At 37.4% G+C, this 20,981-nt stretch overlaps 1 protein-coding gene across 7 annotated transcripts in view; it reads left to right on the top strand.

Annotated features, from left to right (window-relative positions):
- FER (FER tyrosine kinase) overlaps window positions 1–20,981 on the top strand; it is a 316,011-nt gene that overhangs the window by 185,656 nt on the left and 109,374 nt on the right. For all 7 annotated transcript variants that reach the window (XM_067569167.1, XM_067569169.1, XM_067569168.1 and 4 more), the window contains 3 exons: window positions 13,789–13,845; window positions 15,199–15,314; window positions 16,805–16,899. In XM_067569167.1, coding sequence (XP_067425268.1) covers window positions 13,789–13,845; window positions 15,199–15,314; window positions 16,805–16,899 — 268 coding nt within the window. The remainder of the gene's footprint in view (window positions 1–13,788; window positions 13,846–15,198; window positions 15,315–16,804; window positions 16,900–20,981) is intronic.

Raw genomic sequence — 20,981 nt, 5'->3', positions numbered from 1 at the left:
ATTGCAAGGTTGCCAAACAAAGGGTCAGCTTAGCCCCCTTTTCTTTTTCTGGGGAAATGTATTGGGCATAATGATCTCAAAAAGTTCTGACGTTCTCTCCAATTCTGATTACAGCATGATTAGATACGAGAATGTACTGAATTTATTCTGTTTGATTTAGGAGCAATCCTGATGAAATGAGAATTTTTATTACTCTAGTAGAATGAAGGGCATTATGTTATCTATGTACACATAACTAGATTAAGGCTTTTTTCCCCTTATAACTTTGCTGTCGTTTTCCTTTAACCTGTTACCTTTGTATGTGGGGTACATTTGTATTATATGTTAATTAGAGATACTTATTTTATACTCTGTTCATAATCACAAATGTGTGCACATGCGTGCACACAAAATTACGCAGCTTGTGATCAGATACAAGAAAAGACAAATTACTTTGTTTCTATTCCAGATTTATTTTATGCTAATATACATCCATTCCTTTGTGTGTACAATTAATATATTTAATTGTTGGCAGGTGTGCAGGAATATTGTTAGAATGAAGGTCTGCCTGAATATGGTCTGCTTGAATATTAGTGAGGGTGTATTCTTTCACTAGAAACATAAATGGACTCTCCTGTGCCATGTTTCACCTTGAAATGCTATTCATATTGTAGTATGCTACGTGAAGGTGACAATTTGTACCAAAGTACTCCAGAGTGAACTTTTGATCTCCTTCGAACAGCTCTGCATGTTCTCACTGATGGGTATTGCACTGCCTTGTTGTGCCTAACTGTAGAATCTTCTCCAAGCAATGTCCATTAGAGCCTTCATCTGTCTCCTCTAACCCCTCTCCTCAGGATCTCTGAATTCTCTGATGGAGAGGATGTATAAGGGTGTATAGAGCTCTCTGCCAACTCAGTTCCTTCCAACCACGTGCTAAAGACAGAAGGGAACCACTCTAATCTATTTAGATTCAGGGTTTTTCCTCCATTCTTAGCATCTTATTAATTGTTTAGTTTAATAGTTTTTAATTTAGTGATAAGTATAGAGAGTTAAGTTAGTTAGCTCAATTCCAGGTTATGGTGGAACTGAACAAAAAGATGTCAGGATTCAAGAGATGTGCTTCATACCCAGCTGTCTTGCCAGCGTCAAAAGACAACAGTAGGTGCTGAAAGTGCTTGGGAGAGGACCACTCTTCTTTTGGGTGTTCCACCTGCCAGACTTTTATGCCCAAAGTTTACAAGGTGAGGCCCTAGAGCAGTGGTTCTCAACCTGCGGCCCACAACGTGTTATGTGGGCTACATCCAAATACTACCTGTATGTTCCTGAGGATATCACACTTCTAGAAAACTACAGCTGTGTGCTTAATGGGCCACAAGTGTCTTGCAGGCCACAGGTTTAGAAGCACTGTCCTAAAGGCTAACCCCTCATTGGATCCAAGGTGTAAGAGGCCAGTTTCGATTACTGTGACTTCCTTCAGCAAGTCAAAACAGCTTAAAGATTCCAGAAAATCAGAACCTTCATTGGGTCTGGCTCCAGATCCTGATGCTCAAAGCAGTCAGATCTTTGAAGATACTATTGATGGAGAAGGTCCTATTACGAAAACAAGAGAGACATTCTTGGCTGCAGTATTCTTTGGCTCTGGACACTAAAATGAAAGTGGACAATATCCCATTTGAGGAGAAGGGTCTTTTCAGTTAAAAGATTGATGAGATGTTGGAAAAGCTGAAGGAGACAAGATTTATGACTGGCTCTCTGGGCCTCATATTTCCTAGAAAGAGACCTTATACTCATTTCTGTTATCAGACTGTATTATCTGCAGTTTTTCTTGGCTTATTTTTCATCAAATCAAAGATGTCAACAACAGTACCAGCGGGCTACATCTTTCCATAGCCAACACAAGAAGAGGTCTTTCTAATTGAGGCCTAAAGTTAATCAATCTGCTCCCTTCATTATCTTCGTCCAACACCAGGCCTTGGATTTGATGTGAGGATTGATAGTTGAAAAGCAAGAAGCGAGAATCTTCCCCTTCCTTCCTTTTTTTTTTTTGGTGACAGCTAGCCCATTTTATCAGCAAATAGAGATTTATTACATTGGACAAATGGGTCCTAGAAATTATAGAGAAGGGCTGTGTGGTTCAGTTTACGTAACTACCCTCGTTCAATTCCCCCTTCCCTTTCCTTTTCCGGGAACCTTCTCACAAGGCTATTCTACTTTCAGAAGTGTAGACGTTTCTTATGATAGGGGTTATCACGGAGGTTTTAGAACACCTGAGGGGTCAGGGGTTTTATTTGAGATGCCAAATTCAGAAAGTAATTTTCTTTTGAGTTTCGTGGCATCTACTTATGTGATTCCATCTGAATGTCTCAGAATGTGGGCAACGTAGTACTGCACTGGGTAGCTCAAATCTACAGGCCAAATCTGGACAATTTTCAAATGTTGTCCAGAATGTCTCGAGACATGCTGACTTTGTTGACATGGTTGTCAGTCAAATCAAATGTTCTCAAAGGTGTCCAGTTCAATCCCTTTTCACCATTGGGAACTTCAGATGCATGAAACATTGTGGAGGAAGGGCACATCTGAGTCATCTTATATTTTGAGGTCATTGGGCTTCTCAGGAGAGAGTCTTACACATTAGTTTGTTGGTGTTAAAAGCCATTCGTCTGGCCTTTAGGTCATTCCTCCTTCTCATACATGGGAGCGTTGTTCCAAATAGTAATGAACAATACATGTGCTTGTATTACATCAACAAAAGGGTGTGCTTATTCCACTCACCTATGTGCAGAATCAATCAAATTATGGGACTAGTGCATTCTCCAATATTTACCCTGTGGCCCTGCTTTTAGCAGGGGAGAACAATGTGATTGCAGATTGTCAACAAGGACACTTCTCAGTGCACAAATGGTCCCTGAAGGATCAGTTGATTGAGAGCCTCTTTTCCAGCTGGGGTCAACCTGTTCATACAAGGTTTGACAGAAAGTGTCGCTTCTTCTATTCAAGAGCAGGACAGGATTGGATGATCAGTTCATCTCAAATGTTTTCCATCTGTACTGGGGAAAGGATATTCTGTATGTTTTTCCCATCTTTCCATTGATCCAGAAAGTGGTAAGGAAGATAAGTTAGGGGAGGGAAAAGATCATTCTGATTGCCCTGGCTTGGCCACATCAGTAGTTGTTTATATATCTGCTTCTCCTGTCCAGCAGGGTCTTCATATGTCTTCCTTTGTCTCCGGATCTTAGCTCTAAGCAATAGGGCAGGATTCTTCATCCAAATCTGCAGTCCCTTCACCTCACACTTCGGATGTTTGGACTCCGTCTGTTTTTGAATGGTCATGTTCCTCATTGGTGCAGAATGTACTGCTTCATTCTAGAAAGCTGTCTACCAGAAAGTGTTATTGGAAATGGTCCATATCCATGGCTTGGATGCAGGGAAAATCTGATTCTCCTGTCTCAGCTTCCCTAACTTATATTTTAGAATATTTAATGCACTTAAAAACTGAGGGATTATCTAATTTATCTTTGAAAATTCATTTGACAGCTATCTCAGCTTGCCATATTTTGGTTGATGGTAGATTGCTCTTTGTCCATAAAATAGTTAAGGAGTTTGTGAAGAGGTTATGATATACATATTCCCCTTTGAGAATCCTGTTCTTCCTTGGAAACTTAATTTGGTCTTATCTACATTCATGAAATCCCCTTTTGGAACCTTGTCTGAGTGTTCTTTGTATTATTTATCTCTTAAGACAGTCTTCATTATTGCCATAATGTCAGTGTGAGCGAATTAAATACTATGATGGCTGATCCACAATTTGTTTTTTCATAAAGACAAGGTCTGATTCTTGATTTTTGCCAAAAGTGGTTTCTGACTTTCACATCAGACAATTTGTCAGTATTTTTTCCAAAGCCACATACTAACAAAGGGGAATCTGCATTACATACTTTGAATGCAGAAAGACCTCTTGCAAATTATTTAAATAGAAATAAAAATTTTCAAAAATCATTTAGTTAATTGTATTATGCTAACAAATACATAAGTTATACTGTGACTACAGATTATTTCTAAATGGATTAAATAATGCATTGGTGAATGTTACACATTAGCAGGAAATCCTGTACCTATGATGGTATGGTCTTATTCTACCAGAGCTGTGGCAATGTCTTTTGCTTGCCTTAAGCAAGTATCTGTTACGTAAATTTGCAGGCCTGCAACATGGAGTTCTGTACACACTTTTATTAAATATTATGCTCTCAATTTGGCTTCAAGGGCTGATGCTAGATTTGGTAGAGTGGTGCTTCAGTCTTTGTTCAATTAGTACGGTGTTCCATCATTCAGATTATTTTCATTACTGCTTATCAAAATACCCATAAGTGTGAATATGCAGAGCCACTCAAAAAAGAAATGAAAGTTACTTACTTGTAACTGAAGTTTTTTTGTGATGGCTCTGCATATTCACACTTCCAACCTGCCTTCCTTTTCTGAAAGTCCTTTTGTTTTGTATCTGTGGGTTGACAGTGGAAGGAGCTGAGGTAATAGTGGGCCATACACCCTTTATATAGTCTTGCTGCCAATATGTTTGGAGGTGCTGAGGGGAGTTGTAGAAAGGGGCACATGAATGCTCTAATGGACACTGCTTGGAGAAGTTTCCACTGTTAGGCAGCACAATACCCATACGTGTGAATATGCAGAGCCATCTCGAAGAATTTTGGTTACAGGTAAGTAACCTTCATTTTCAAAATTCAATATTTAAATAGTGGGTTTTAGTATATTACATTGGAAAACGAAACTTCAAGTTTTCTCTTGCCAGTAATACAGTAAATGTCTCTTTCCCTGTTAGCTGCTTACATACCATCTGTTGCAGGAAACTGCCAATTTGCCTTAAATCACGAGACCAGCATACATTTTGATGGTGGCCCTAAGAATGTGGAATAATGAACTCCCAATGGATGCCCATTTTAATAATTTGTGATCATTCTTCAAAAAGGCACTGAGTACAGTTTTATTTAGTGTGTTCTGTGGTGTCTTTCCCAGAGCAATTAATTATTACTAGGGAATTTTGGGTATCCAAGAAAAATTTCATCCTCAGCCACTGATCTTGACCAGGTATATTATACAGCAATCACCTGCAATTTAAGTGACTCAGTTACTTATTAAAACCCGATTCTTTGATCAGCCAAGCATCCTTCATCCTATTAATTTCAGTGGTGGGGAGGGGGGCAAGACACTCAGCATAGCCATTGACAGATCAGGTGTTTGCCTCTTAAGATGAAGGAGAAGTTTTTTTTTCCCCATGTTTGTAGTGGACAGTTCTTCACCTTGGATACAGTAATAATTAGACAAAACAGAGTGAATTAAAGATGAGGGCCAAGATTTAAAAAAAAATATTGGTGCCAAAAGTTAGGCTCCTAAGTAAATATTTTTGTTTTGAAAATCAGGCAACTTACTTGGGTGCCAAAATATGGATTTAAGAGCTTTTATTTTGGGCATTTATTTTTGAAAATCTTGGCTAAGGGCTTGAGCTTGTACTGTGAGTTATGAATACATAGGGTATATTCAACATCTTATAAAATCAGTGTAGTTCAACAATATGTGCAAGGACAGTGATATGTTTTAGAATGTTTGCAGTGACAAGACCAGAAGCAGTTTTGTCATCTTTAACACACCATGTTGTGCCTACATATTACAGAAATGTCATTCAAGTATATGTATATTGTGGAGTAATCTTTGTACCAAGCGACTAAGTTAAATGAGTCACTCCAAATTTTCTTGGGGGCAGAATCATAATATCAGAATTTGTTAGAATCCTAATGTATACCTAATAACAAAAATAAGGTGCTACATCTGTCGTGAAACTATAAACAAAGGGAGCCTCTGGTCTTAAGAGTTGCACTTCTGACATAATCCCTGGTTAGCTACCATGAGGTGGGGGAGAGGGTGGGTAGAGAAGCTGCAGGTGCTGGTGGGAAGAAAAGGAAAAGACCAAATTTGAGGAGGCACCCTGTGAGGAGCAGAGAGAATAGCTGTTGTTGTTCTTTTAAACCCCACCTTCCTTCTATCAGTTCTCCTGGTGCATCCAGTCACAGGAACAGCATGTTAACTGCTTAGTGCTCTTCATTTGTGTTCTAGTGGAAGCACGTAGAGGGAACAGAGCTTTCAGCTAGCTACTCCTTCCAGCGTGGATCATTTATGTGCTGGTAGATTGAAAGAGAGAGGGAAGAAAAAAGTGCTCAGATGAGAGAAAGAAAAATGGTAGTGGAAATCTTCAGCAGGATATGGTCTTCCAGGGACATGGTTGGGGGCTCTTACTACCCAATCCATCATAACAGGTGTAATGGGAGGGAAAGGTCGAACAAAAAAAAATTGAGACGTACTTAAATGAAAGTAAGAGGAAGAAGAGTAAAAGCCAGCAGCATTGTAGTAAAATGAATTATGAAAAACAGAGTAGAAAAAGTGGGGTTTTATGAGATATTTGAAGGAGGAAAGGCAAGAAGAGAGGTTGTTCCAAGGATAAGTTGCAAGCTGTGCCATACCTTCACCCTATATTGTGGAACATGAATATTTGTAAATTAAATTGCCTGATCTCCCATGCCCTTTTCAGCATTAAAGAAATGAGAAAATCTGCCCTGCCTAATACATCGCTTTTCTTTCTCTGCTTACCTCCATGTTTCACATCCTGATGCAAAAAAAAATAGTGTTGAGAGAATTCCATGGCCTCTGGACTACAGTTTGCAGTTTTCTTCATCCTTCTTGCAGAGTTCAAGAAGAGTTGCTGTACACTGTAATAGCTCAGGATTTCATTTCTGTTTATAGTCAAGCACTCTAAAATAAACAAAGGACTGTGTAATATAAAGGTCAATAGGGAATGTCTCCTTCCTCAAAAAAGGGTTGAATTAATACATTCCTTTTTGACCAAATTTTGAATCCTGGTTAAAAAAAATTCCCTGTATGCTAGCACTGAGTACTTGGCTATCTAGCAGAAAATTAAAATGGAGATCCCAAGAACAGCTGTCAGCCAGGGGGAATCTATTCAGGGCTGTAGCTCATTCATTTCTGTGTGTGCTTCACTGAGTCATATTGCCATATATCTGTGACATTGGGGAAGCAGCAATCTAGGACAACTGCAAAATGCCTGAACCTGCATGATGTCTGGCTGCTACCAGAGGGGTAATTTTCTCTTTGAATAAGAAGTTGTCAAAGAATCAATTTGGGGGCTGGATTAGTGTCCTATGTTTATAATTGTGTAATAATTTAAAAACATAAAACCTGTAAAACAGTTATGACGTACTTATCTTTGGTATCGGTCTCATGCCTTCTCCCCTAGCATCTCCAAAGCCTTGTATTTGTGAATATGTAATTAGTTATTTTTGAAGATCTTTCTGCTTAAGTAGTAGTAATTTCAAATGGAGAAGAGAAATTACTGTCCCAGCATGCATAGCAGACCTGCTTTAAAGAATCGGAACTGTTAAAAATTTTCTGTGGAAGGAAAAAATAAAACTAGAAAAACATAATTTATGTACCCAAAGGGAATGAAATGCTGATAAAGCAAGTCTTTCATAAATAGACATAATCTTATTCAAGAGAACTCTCGGATTAATTTATAGACCATTTAAACAAGTGTTCAATTACTGTCGGCTTGTGAAACTGATTCTAACAAGACAAAACAATTTGCATATATTTATCAATAAAGATTTTTTTTCTAAAGCATCCATGAGAACTTCATTCACAAAGCTGATCAAATTTAATAATAATCTTTTGGCTCTGAAAAATCTTCTAGTACTGAGATTTTGAGTGGAACATATGTGTTAAGATGGTAGAATAATAAAGCAGGGTGACTGAAAGCTTGCATTAAAAGGAAAAATACAGGTAGTGATTAATGCACTAATATTAATAGAGGTAATACATCCTCTGACAGATCATTTGATTGCAATTTATAGTGCCATTTTGTTTAATTATTCCTCTGAAGGATTGTACATCAGATTTGTTTTTCATAGACAAGCCTTTGAAATGTCATGTTGTCAATATTTTCAAGAAGTCATTCATTGAAGGATTAAATCTTGGGAAAGTAATATATAAAAATCCCTTAGCTTCAGTTTTAGGTTTTTTGTTTGTTTTTTTTTTGCCTCTTGTAGTATTTATTTTTAATTGAGAAGATCATCAGGTTTAATATCTTAGGAAGTCAGTTTTAAAATTTTCTTTTCCAAGAAGCCCTCGTATTTTCTTTTTTGCCATAGATTTATTGGCTGAGCAAAGCAAGGCCTCACTCTGAATTTGATGACATTTCTCTGTTAGACATAAGGTGTTAACTGTTGAATACTACATCTCATCAATTCGAAAATTTCAGGGAATGTGCTAGGCTTCAGTGGATGGAACTCTATTGATATTGGTGAAAATTTAAAAAAAAAAACAAAAAAAAACCAACCAATGGTATGGGGGGCATGGGGAACACATGTGATGGAGAGAGGAATGGGGGAGTATGGGGATGGTGAGGTATGGGGATACGAGAGGGCACCCAGAGCTGCTGGTGTGGGGAGAGAAAGGACAATGATACGCGGGGATGAGGACATGGCATGGTGGAAAGAAAGGGGAGAATGGAAGGGCACACAGAGCTCCTGAAACAAAGGAATCCTTGAAATAGAGGCGGGTGGCATATATGGAACTCATGTGTATGAATGGAGTAACTGAAGGAGACCCTCATGTGTAATGAGCTCAGCCTACAGAAGCAACCAAGTGTGTGGCAAGTATTGTATATAACAAAATAATTCTAGAAACCATAGAAGAAACAATCATGCTTTCTTTTCCTTTTTTTCAACAATTTCTTAATGTAGTTTCCTGGGGGCTAAATCATGGCTGTCCTTATGTAACAAAACAGTGGGGAAGGAGGGAGTAAGGAACCTCTCTAATTACACAGTGAAGCATATTCCTTCCCCTTCTTCCTGCCCCCAATGCCAAAGGGAACTGCAGCTCCTCTGCTCAGGAGAGCACAGGACCTGCTAGGGAGTTGCTTCCCCCAGGAACAGTTTGCCAAAAAGGAGCACAAAGTATGTGGAACCTAGACTCCACCGCACTCCCCCTTATGTATTTTACAACAGAGTTCACTGGCTACTGCTGCATTGTTCCTTTGGGGAGCTCTGTGTCACATTCTGGCTTTAGTAAAACAGCGAGTGTTCTGTGGCACCTTAAAGACTAACAAATTTATTTGGGCATAAGCTTTCATGCGCAGAACCCCACTTCGTTGGATACAAGATGCTTTACTTTATGTGGCTTTACTTTATGTGGCTAAGGTATTTCTGCTGAAGAGAGAGAAAATATTTGATGATAAAAGAATTTAATGTATAAAAATAGGCAGCTGTCTTCACCTGAAATGGTTTGCAGCTCTGTCCCCCTGGAAGGTCATGGGTCCGATCTAGTTATCGGAGACTCAGCATTGTGTCCTATGCAATCTTCTTGCTTAGAGCAATCAGTTCTTCTGGGCTCCCAAGTTTCTGTTGTAATCACTGGACCGCATAAAGGTCTTTGGAGTAAAACTAGATGGTTGAGGGAAGTGGCAGTAAGAAACAAAATGTTTCACCTGCCTGTAGGAAGACAGACAGTTGTCACCAAGAATGTATTTGGTCCTATAATTAACCACTATAAAGCAATTCATGCTGGTTCTTTTTGCACAATCTCCTCCTGTCTGTCCCCTCAAGGTGTAGAAGATTGCTGCTTTGATGTTCCCAGTTATCTTGAGGAGATAGAGTTGAGTTTGGTGTATGCTAATCCATTTTGGGCTTAATAAGAGAAAAAAAACATGATGTACTTTTCAAAGCTCCACCCACAACATTCAGCTAATCTTCTTCAACACAGCACATCATGTACATGGAAACTGAGCAGAGAACTGGTAAATAGGGCACAGATTTTTTTTTTTTTTTTTTTTAAATTCTTCTAGCAGATCTGTAGATCTGCTAATCTCAACAAGATAAATTTTGACCCATGATCTTGGGCATAAGTGCATTACATAAAATCTATGGATTTTTGCCTTATTAAATAATGCAGTAATTCTCAAGTTGTGGTCCATGGATATACTGTGGTCCACAGATGAAACATTTTGAGAACCAAACACCAGGATACTGGGATGGGAGCTGATCCACAAGTGTATCTCTACCTTTAAGAAGTGGTCCACATAATAAAATGAGGGGAACAAAGAAGGGAATTTTGACCAGTTAGCCTAACTTCAATACCTGGAAAGATACTGGAACAAATGATTAAGCAATCAGTTTATCATCACCTAGAGGATAATAGAGTTATTAGGGAGAGCCAGCATGGATTCATCAAGAATAAATCATGTCAAACCAAGCTAATTTCCTTCTTTAATAGGGCTAGTGGATAGTGGAGAAGCTGTAAATGTGATATATCTTGTTTTTAGTAAGACTTTTGATACAGTCCCCCATGACATTCTCAGGACAGGGTTGGAATTTAAAATGACCTTGACAAATTGGAGAATTGATCTGAAATCAACAAGATGAAATTCAGTAAAGACAAGTGCAAAGTATTATTCTTGAGAAGAAAAAAGTGAAATGCAGTTACAAAATGGAGAATAACTGGCTAAGTAGTAGTATTGAAAAGCATCTAGGGGTTATCGTGGATCACAAATTAATTGTGAGCCAAAAATTTGATGCAGTTGTGATAAAGCTAATATTCTGTGGTGTATTAACAGGCGTGTCATATTGCAAGGCTATGTCTGCATTTGTGGCAGCATGTATGGTACAAGTAGCAACATGTGGCAGTGAGAGAACAGCTGCCTCCATGCTGCAATTCATAGCTATACGCAGCAGTGTAAGTCTCTGGCACAGGGCAGGCAGCGGGGAAAGGCTTTGGCTGCTCCTTTTCCTGCTTCCTCTTCCCTGCCAGAGTGTTTCCCTGCTGTCAGAGAATTTCTCTGCAGTGGGGACAGGCTCTGGCAGCAAGAAACTAGACTGATAAAAATAGCAGTGTAAACATGGGAGGCAGTTTTTGGGTATGCAGAGAGCTATGTAGGGTATATACCCTTCAATTCTAGCATGTCTGTATTCTGCTTGTCTGAGGAGTGCCTCACCAGCTATACTGCTATTTATACCCATGCTAGCTGGACATGCAGTGTCTGTACTCATATGCCTCTGCAAGTGTAGACATACCCTAAGACACAGGAGGTAATTGTCCTATTCTAGAGAGATCTCAGTTGGAGTACTGTGTCCAGTTTTGGGCACATGCTTTATGGAAAATGTAGACAAATTAGAGAGAGTCCAGAGGAGAGCACCAGAAATTATAAAAGGGTTAGAGAAGCTGACCTATGAGGAAAGGTTTACAAAAACTAGGCATATTTAGTCTTGAGAAAAGAAGACAGAGAGGGCCCAATAACAGTCTTCAAATATAGTGAGGGCTGTTACAAAGAGGACAGTAATCAGTTGTTCTCCATGTCCACTGAAGGTAGGACAAGAAGTAATGGGCTTAATCTGCAGCCAGAGAGATTTAGGTTCATTAGTAGGAAAAGCTTTCTAACTGTAAGGATAGTTACGCATTGGAATAAACTTCCAAGGGAGGTTGTGGAATTCCCATCATTGGAAGTTTTTAAGTACAGATTAGACAAACACTGGTCAGAGATGGTCTGCGTATACTAGGTCCAATGTGGGGGGCTGGATTGGACTTGACCTCTCAAGGTCCCTTCTAGCTCTACCTCTCTATGATTCTGTGATGGGAGATCCCCAAATAATGTAAAATTCCAAATGACCTTTCACTGATCAGTAAAGAAGAGTTTTTACTATCTGATTAGAAGAAATCCAATAGTTCCTTAGGAATTAGATTGATCCAAAAGAATCTAAAATTGAGTATTTTTCACATACTCCATCAGGTTAAAAAAACAACAACCCCCAGCTGCAAAATTAAAAGACACAAATGTAAATAGAATACGTTCAAGATTATCTTAAATGTACTCAAGGACATGAAGCAAACCAACAAAAGCAAGCACTCTATTGTTAGATACTAGAAAATACTAAAATCAGTATGTGTTGTAACATACAATATAGGTGGTAAAATGTTTTCTCTTTTCTCAGTTTGTGTCTCTGTCATAAAAATTGTTTTAATATCTTTTTGCCCTTAAAATAGAATGCAAAATGGCGGTTGTAGTCACTCTGCTACAGAATCCCAGCACCCCCTCTCTCCCCACTTATGGAAGCAAAAGGGACAGTACAGTCCTTTGAAACGCTTTGAAATACTAAATAAGTGTGCTAAATTGATTTTAAATTGTCAGAGACGGTATACATTTTTTAATTTAGCAAAATCTTGTCAGGTTTTGGACTTTGGCTGAGAGTAGGCTTGTTTAAAAAAAAGAAAAATCTTATAAAGCAGAACTTGTTCTCAATTAATCCTTGACCAATGAAAGGTGAATGTAACCTATAATTAAGAGCTGCAAGGTATTGTAACATTGGTGGCACAAAGGAGCCTTTAAATCATCACAAAATATTATTAGAAAAAAGAGAATCTGAAAGACTTTCAGTCAATTCAGTTTAATTCTGGTCAGTTATTGATGTTGCTGTCACCTCTAGGTTAGACAGTTCTACATTGGTTACACAGTAAAACCATTCTAAAACTGAAGTTGATTATTAAGCAGTGCAATACACAAGAAGAGCACATTATACCACTAATCTGTAATCTCCACTGCCTGTCAATTTGTTTACAATCCTGAATATTTTGATACTGGGTTATCTGAGAGACCACCTTACTCTCTCTCTAGCAGCTGCGATTAGTGCAGCTGCTTTAACTTGACCCCTCTCAGTTTCAGAGAATGGGAACAGATGGGGGGGGGGGTTCCTTGATTTCAGAATGTTCCCTTCCTTGGTCCATTAAGCCTAATTTTTACTCTGAGATTTAGGGAGAAAATGGATTGATGGGATGGCAATAGACTGGTTTAGATTTGTTTGTTTCATTAGTAAATGGACAGATCCATATGTAAGTATGATTATGATCTTAAATTTTCATATAAAATGATGCTGATAGTATTTGTGAGCTGCCTAGAGTATCATATGCTGGAAGAATCTAAAGAAATAAAAGAAATAAATAATCCCTCTGCTTGACCATACCTGTTAGTATTAAAATACAGTTCTTAAAATGTTTTAATAAGAAGTATTTGTACCAAACAGAATGTGTCCTACTGCAGCCAGCAGCTATTGCAGTCATTTAATGCATATGTTGTTCTGTAACAGAATGTTTGAATGACTGGTCTTCAGTACTGTACTGACACTATAATTGATGTTTGGTTTTTTTTATTATACTACAGGATATTACTTGAGAAATGTTTGAAACGGCACACAGTAGGTTTAAAAGATGCTAACACATGGCCAGTTCATCTGTAGAAAAACTGGTTCTTATTACAGTGAACTGCAAGGGAAATCATTTTGTTGGATCAGGTCAGAATTAGGAAATTTGCAAAAGGAAGTATCCTTATCCTTATCTCCTTATTTTGACTAAAGTTATTTTTGAAATCAATAATAATAGATATCAGATCCTGAGCTTTATGAAAAAAGTGCCTGTTGTGCTCTATTTACATTTATAGTATCAAGCTGAAGGCTTAATACTCTGATAGAAATTTGCCATACTGTAGATTTTAATATCCTATTGTGCAGCAACATTTCTTAAATCTGTTTTACAACCTCTTGAGATTATAACTTCTTGGAATGCTCTTGATTGAATGGTCTGAGTGAAACATTCCTTTAGGTCTATTTCTACTAGCTCAGATACATCTTATAGGAAATGTACTCTTTCATGGACTAAGCAACTGTTTTTTTTATTTCCTTGCTGTAGGATAAGAAATGGGTTCTCAATCATGAAGATGTCACACTGGGAGAATTACTCGGCAAAGTAAGTAATCAACAGAACTTAAATGGAAAAAAAATCCTTAGCCTATGAGTTCTAAGTATATATTGATTGTGAAGTCTGTAAGTTTTTTCTCTTATTTTTCCAGTTTTTATTTTTCTAGTGAACAACATTTCTTTATAGTAATTCATATGGTTTAATTCATAGCAAAGAGCATTGAATTTCAGCATATATAAATGTACTCCACATTTACTAGTAAATAATATATTTTATCTATCTTTTGTTGATTAGTATATGTGTTTAAGAGTAATTTGCATATTTTGCATATATTGATGTATACACTTACTGATTTTTAAAAATCTAATTTTGTGTTTTCTCTTGTAAAAATGCAAGCAATGAAGAATGTTATTGGAAAGTAGTAAAAGTACTTATATAAATTAGTGAGCTGATAAAAATAAGATGCTTCGTGTGTTCAAGCAAATTCTGAATTGACTTTGTATGACCTCAGTGTTAAAAGACAAGTAAAATAGTAGTGCAGATAACATCACAACAATAGCTGCATTAGTCAAAATAATACTTAACATTTACATAGCAGTTTACATTGTCAAAGTTTTCTACAAACATAATCTTTAGTACACTTCTACGAGTTAGATAAGTAATTAGCCCTACAGCCCATTTTATATTTGGTGAAACTGTCATGCCAAACCAAATGGTGAGTTAGTACAAGTACTGAAATTAATGTTCAAGAATTCCTACCTCTCAACCCTGTGTTTAATCCACTATATTACGCTGCCTCTAATGCTCTAGAATGTGACCCAAAACCTGAAAAGTGGTTTAAATCAAAAGAAGCCAAACGAAACAGACAGTTGGCTTACATAAAATGTATATGTTCCTTATATTGTAAGAATTAATGTACCATTCAAAGAACAGGAGAGGAAAATTCTATCAAAGCATTCTGGTGCACAGGATAAAATCTCTGACAGCCTAAGGGAACAAAAACTGCTACTAGATACACATAGAATTATGTCCACTAAAAATGCCACACATTTACAATGTCAGTTCTGCTGAAGAATATAGAAAAACAGCAAGCTGGAGAAAAAGACACATTTCAAAATTAAGTAAAAGAAGTTAAGTAACTGCATGAAAAGTTAATTTACTAAAATGAGTTATGACTTTATCAGGGTATGTTTTTGACAGAAAAATTTACAGAATATCCAATAACTGGAAGAATTACTTCTTGTGAAAGAAAATTGCCTCCATCATTCATGTATTTTGCTGTTACATAAAGAACTCATTCAGGAGCAACCACAGGCAGAAAAAGCTGAGATGTTTAATAAGTAATTCTGTGGGTTTCATGTGTTTACTCAGCACAATGAATATGTATATTTGCAATTTCAGGGTAATTTTGGTGAAGTATATAAGGGAACATTAAAGGATAAAACTCCTGTTGCTGTAAAAACTTGTAAAGAAGATCTTCCTCAGGAACTGAAAATAAAATTTTTATCAGAGGCCAGGTGAGTTTTCTAAATGTAGTTAGATATGTGCTTATCTTGAATTCTTTTTTTGAAATTTGATTATTAAATGGATTTCAGAAATCTTTAATGACCAATCCAGCAATCATAAATAAGCCCTGAAACTAACATTGCCACCCAGTTAAGAGCTTTTTATCAAAGACTTATCACAGACTCAAGCAAGACTTTAGAGTAACCCCTTTTGAGCGGTAGTGGTGGTCATAAAGACATGTAGATGTTGGTATTGACCTCATTAACTAATCTTTTTTGGGACAAAACAGGCCCTCTGAAAGGACTGTGTTGTGCCAGGCAGGTAAAGATGTTCTTTGATAATGGGGGAAAATGAGGTTGGAATGGCAATGATATTATGAAACATTGGAGAAAAGCCTGCTAAGCCCATGTATATGAGCTGATACACGAGTGCACAACTACCTGGCCTTTAAATTGTCAGGGTAAGGGAGTGTATCACAATATTTTTAAATGTTTTAATTTATCTTGCTGTCCTCACGCTAGAGTTCAACATAATTTCATTGTTAGATATATAACTGAGTTTTACAAAGATAGAAAAGTAGAAAACATTAGTTTTATACAAATGACTTTTATTGGATATCTCAACTATATAATTCCTTGAAAATGCCTTTGATTTTCATGGCTGGCTACCAAGGATTTGCTTCACTTGCTAAGCAGCCTCCAACTCAATAAATGATTTTATATTGAAATGAAAATGAAATACATTATTCTTTACTGAGATTGCATTCAAGCATACTAAAGCTTTTCATATTCTTTTACAAGAGGTGGTTCAAGTTAATAAGTAGTAGGCAGCAAACTTTAAAAAGCGATGATGTCTCTCTAGAATTTTCACCAGCCCTCCTTTTCGTTTATAAAGCATGGCATATTCTTTTGTCTTTAAATGTTCTCATCATAGCCTACTTCAGATGATGAAAGTGTTATTGTTTTAGCTTCCTAAATTTGAATAGTTATCCTTTAATTTTTGTTTTGAGATTAATTTTTTTTATTGTATTTATTGATCAGAAAGTGATATGGAGGTTGAGCTGTGCATAGGCAAAGTGCAGATAGGTGCTTTGCAAGGTTTTTGACAGAACTCTACCAATGCTCTCCAGTTCTGATCTTCTATTAAATCCTGGGCCTCAGGAAGTATGACTGCCTCATCATGCCAAATTATGTAGTTGTTTTATGATGTGGACAAATAGTGGGATCACTATGAGAATACTTAAGTAGATTTTGACTTGCAAACTAGTTAATAATATTCACTACTTTTTAATTTTCTCATCAGAGTGGTATGATTGTAATTCCACAGAGTGGTATTTCTGATGTATTGAAAGCAACTTGTTTTTATTTTGGATAATACAATAAAGGAAAATTTTGCTTTAAAATAATGTTAGATGTTTAAGATATTTCTCCTGATGTTTATTTTAGTCAACTTGTATAATGAAATATACTAACGTAATCAAACTTTTTTGCACCCTATGCAGAATACTCAAGCAATATGACCATCCCAATATTGTCAAGCTAATAGGAGTTTGCACTCAAAGGCAGCCTATTTATATAGTTATGGAACTTATTCCAGGTAAATTTCTTGTTTGTGTTTTTCATAATGTATAGGCCCAAGTATATTACCTCATAATTGTCTTTATTAGCATTCTCATGATCTATCCCAACAATTCTACATTTGTAAGCTTTACAGAGAACTTGGTTTATGCTAGCCATGATGGAATGAGCTGCACAAGTCTGATGTGAGTTTCTCTATAACCAACTCAAACGTGACAAGCTGTTAGAGAATACCACAGGACATTTGTTTAGTGCAGGAATAGTGTTCTTAATTGCTCCTCACTCCAATGTAGAACAAAATACCTTACTTTTCATGAGCTATGCCTATGTTATTGATGCTGTGACTCTTTTACTTAAAAAAATTCATTGACGAGTTAATTAAATTTAGTTAGTCTTTCTAGAGATGAGCAATGGTTTATAATTTGCTCTCTCCACTGAAGTTTTTTCTGTGTTTATGTATATCTCTTCCATTAAAAAGTATGAAAATAGGTTATTTAGGAAAATCATATTGTTCCTTTTTCTAATAGCCTTATACCACTTTGGGATTGTTGTGTTTAAATCTTTGGCCAGCAGGTGGAGACAGTTTCAAACTGTTAGGATGATAGCAGCTGCTAGGCATTTTATTCCCACTTTGAATCTTTCTGTAGCAAGAAAAGCTGTGTTCTTGCTAATCTCTGGCGTTCCTTACTGTGCAGCACAGTTAAGACAGATAACAAGTTTAAAAAAAAAACAAACAAAAACTGGCTTCAAAATTATGTTCTTGGCTGTGACAAGAACCATTCTATTCGCAAAGAAATAGGCTATATTTTTATTTAAGGTTTGGGTATTGTTTGTTGTTTATAATCCTTGAGTTTTAACAGAAGCGCAGATGCAAGAGTCAAATCTCAGTCCCATTATGATTTACTGTCTTTCACAATGGGATTATGTTGTATATGTGAATGGTTTTATTGTTTATGAAAATGGGAGACATTTTGGTGCAGGATTCATAGGGCCCAGGATAAGTTGAAGAAGCAGGCCTCTGCTACAGTGGTCTGTGGGGAATCAGTGAATGGGGTTTTAAATCTTTCACCCATCCCCATGTGACCCTTTCCACCTCCACACCCACCCAAAATTTGATCCCCCCCCTCTCCCTTCCCCAGCTTCAGATCTGTAAGAAACGTCCTAACTCAGATTCTGGTGTGCTTTGTTGTATTCTGGGTATCCTGGCTAGCTTCCATGATTGCATGCCTCAGTTGTCTTTGTACTATTTACAATCCTTCACACCTAGTACCTAATCCTTTTTAGAGTTAAAATTGACCAGCACATGAGGAGCAGGACCAAGCCAACTAGAGAAGTTAGGAATTCTGGTGCTGGTGAATGGGGCAGAGGGAGAAAGGGCTGGGTACTAGCTTTATAATAGAGGAATGGTGGATGTGCGTTGAGTATCACTACTGGTTTTCACCTTCCTCATGGCAAATTTGGATGAGACTACCTAAAATAAGTTTCACTTTAGATCTGACATAAAAATTGTTCTTCGATCTTCAGAGGTGACATACTAGTTCTTTCATTAACTGCATCACCAGGCCCAGCTTTCTCAGTGTGTTTTTGTTTTTCTTTCTTTATATTTTCTCTGTTCAAATAAAATAGCAAATGTGGGTACACTTGAGAGTGTTTAAACTATAAAATCCTGCAACTCTGTTTAAAAAAAATAGTTCAAAATGGAACATTTAATCATATAAAATTATATCACATTATAAAATGCAGAACTGTATAAAACTGTGGTTTATAAGGCTACATTGTAGTTTCTCTTTTTTTTTTTTTTTTTTTTTTTTTTTTTTGGCATGTGGTTTTCCCTTTGCTGTAAAATGTTCTGATTCCTTATTTGTCTACTATATTTTTATGTTCCCTTTTATACCTGCTACCTGTGGAGTATGTGCTCTTTAGTCTCTCTTGAGATTGCTGTGATTTGGGTTTCAGTGATTTATTTGTGGCTCTTTCTAGTTGCCATTGCAGAGTCAGATTGTTTTCATGAGTGTTCAGTTGTTGAAATATTTCTTCATTGTCTTTGGGAACTTGGGCATGATTCTGAGAGGTGCTGATCTTTTGCCAGTCCCATGTTTGGGAAGCTGGAAAAGGAAATATATCTCAAGATAAAACAGCTCTGATAGGAATCAGAAGAAGGGTGACATACTCACAGTTAAGCATACACTCATTATTGGCCACAGAAAACAACCAGATGTTGCTAAACACATAGCCAAAGAATATAACATGTTTGAAAGACAAACATCTTTCTTTGGTGAAAACAGGGGCATGCACAAAGGGAGGCAAGCAGGGGCACAGGCCCTCCAATAATTGGTGGGGGCACAGAGCTACTCTGGCCCCAAGACCAGAGCCGGGAGAGTGAGCTCCTGAGCCCGTGGTGGAGAGAGAGAGCTACTCTGGCTCAGGGCCATGGCAAGGGTACAGAACATGTCCCTCCAAAAGCAGTGAAATTTAAATTCCTGTGCATGCCTCTGGGTGAACATCTTTCTTACAGAATATAACAAATGATACTTCTCCCTTGGAAAGAAACACTGTGAGAGGAAAATTCAAAAAAGGCTACATAGCAATGAAATATTCCACAGAATAAATAAGTAAATGAACACAACTTACTGCAGAAATACAGCCAGGAGTAAGAATGAAGGTTACAAAAAGAACCATGCATGGTAATGAGAGCAAACCATCACCTAATTGCAACATATTTTCTTATGCCAATGCAACCAGCAGTCTTCAAGCCAGTAGCCTTCATCCCATCCCATCCTATAATAGCTTATTAAAGTGACATTGTTAATTTATTCCTGGCTGTTGCATTAAATAAAAGTGAAGGTCTCTGAACAAAAAGCCAAATTTAGGTTTTTTTCACTAAATTTCTGTTCGCTTAGAGGCCCATGACTGGGGGAAAAAAAATTACGGGAAGAACACTCCCGCACCCACCCCCTACACACATTGCCTGGGACCCCTCTCTGTTGACTAGGTTGAATTAATCCCATGCTTTGGGTCTTGAGAGTCTCACAGGTGCAGGTTCTTCTCCCCTTTCTTCCAGTGGTAGAACAAATGACTCCTAGTAGGGGAATACATTGGGCTTTCGCAAATCTTCAATGTGATAGAGTGGGGAGATCAAGATCAGTGAATGGTCCTCTGACTTCCCTGCAATCTTTCTCCTACCCCTTCCTGTTCTGCCTTCATTTTCTAGAGGGATTTTTATTTTCATATTATACTTTCCCAACTGCTGAAATGTACTATGGCTACTGGTGCTCCTTTTCAGCTGCCTCATTATTTATGGTTCTAATTCTTTTCCTCCCATTGCAAGGATAGGGGAAAAATGTTCGTTCCCATACCCACCAAACTGCCCTAGCTTATTGGGAATAGCGGGGTTGACACATATGCTCCTCTCAAGTCTTTTTGCTGTCTTCCCCCTCCCCCTTTTGGGGGGCAGACGGTGTGTTCCTCCCCAAAACTGCCAAATGTTTTACTATTACTATTATTTGCAGGGAAAGAAGGCATAATGCTCCCCTGGTCTCTGAAAGTTAGTGTTCGTTGATATAACTGTTGCTCCTTCTGCTCTCCCCTTTCTCCCTGGAAGATGATGAGGGATTTCTACCTGAAAACAGAGAGAGATAGGAGAGGAGCAGCTGGTGGGGGAGGAAGGGCAGAGGGGTTAAATATTTAAAATAAAACTAAATTTGGCTACTTGTTCATGCCATACTACATTTTTATGATCAAAGCATCTATGAGCAGAACTGAGTTTAAGTAGTTCTGTCCTCCAGAATGAAAAGAGAGAGAGATAAATTACAAAAATATGCATATAGATTAGATCTTTACACCATGAAAAGCAGACTGAAAATCCAGAAAGCTGAAGCTGATTTGACATGAGGAATCAAAACATCCAGAGGAAATAAAGTGCTACAAAAACCAGAAAAAATTTTTAACAAGAAAAACGTTTGAAAATAACACTATATGTAAAATTTCATCTGCATTTTTATCCTTTTCTAAGATAACTTTTGTTGTTGTTTGAAAGTTTGACAATTGCAAGAGAATCCTCTTTTAACTTTTTTTTTACGTTTACAAATTGATTTTGATAGC

This window comes from Emydura macquarii, unplaced genomic scaffold (genome assembly GCF_026122565.2).
Source record: "Emydura macquarii macquarii isolate MOO-44397 ecotype Brisbane River unplaced genomic scaffold, CSIRO-AGI_Emac_v2 contig_2897, whole genome shotgun sequence".
Classification (NCBI taxonomy): Eukaryota; Metazoa; Chordata; order Testudines; family Chelidae; genus Emydura; species Emydura macquarii.
This window is presented reverse-complemented; position numbering and strand designations above follow the sequence as displayed.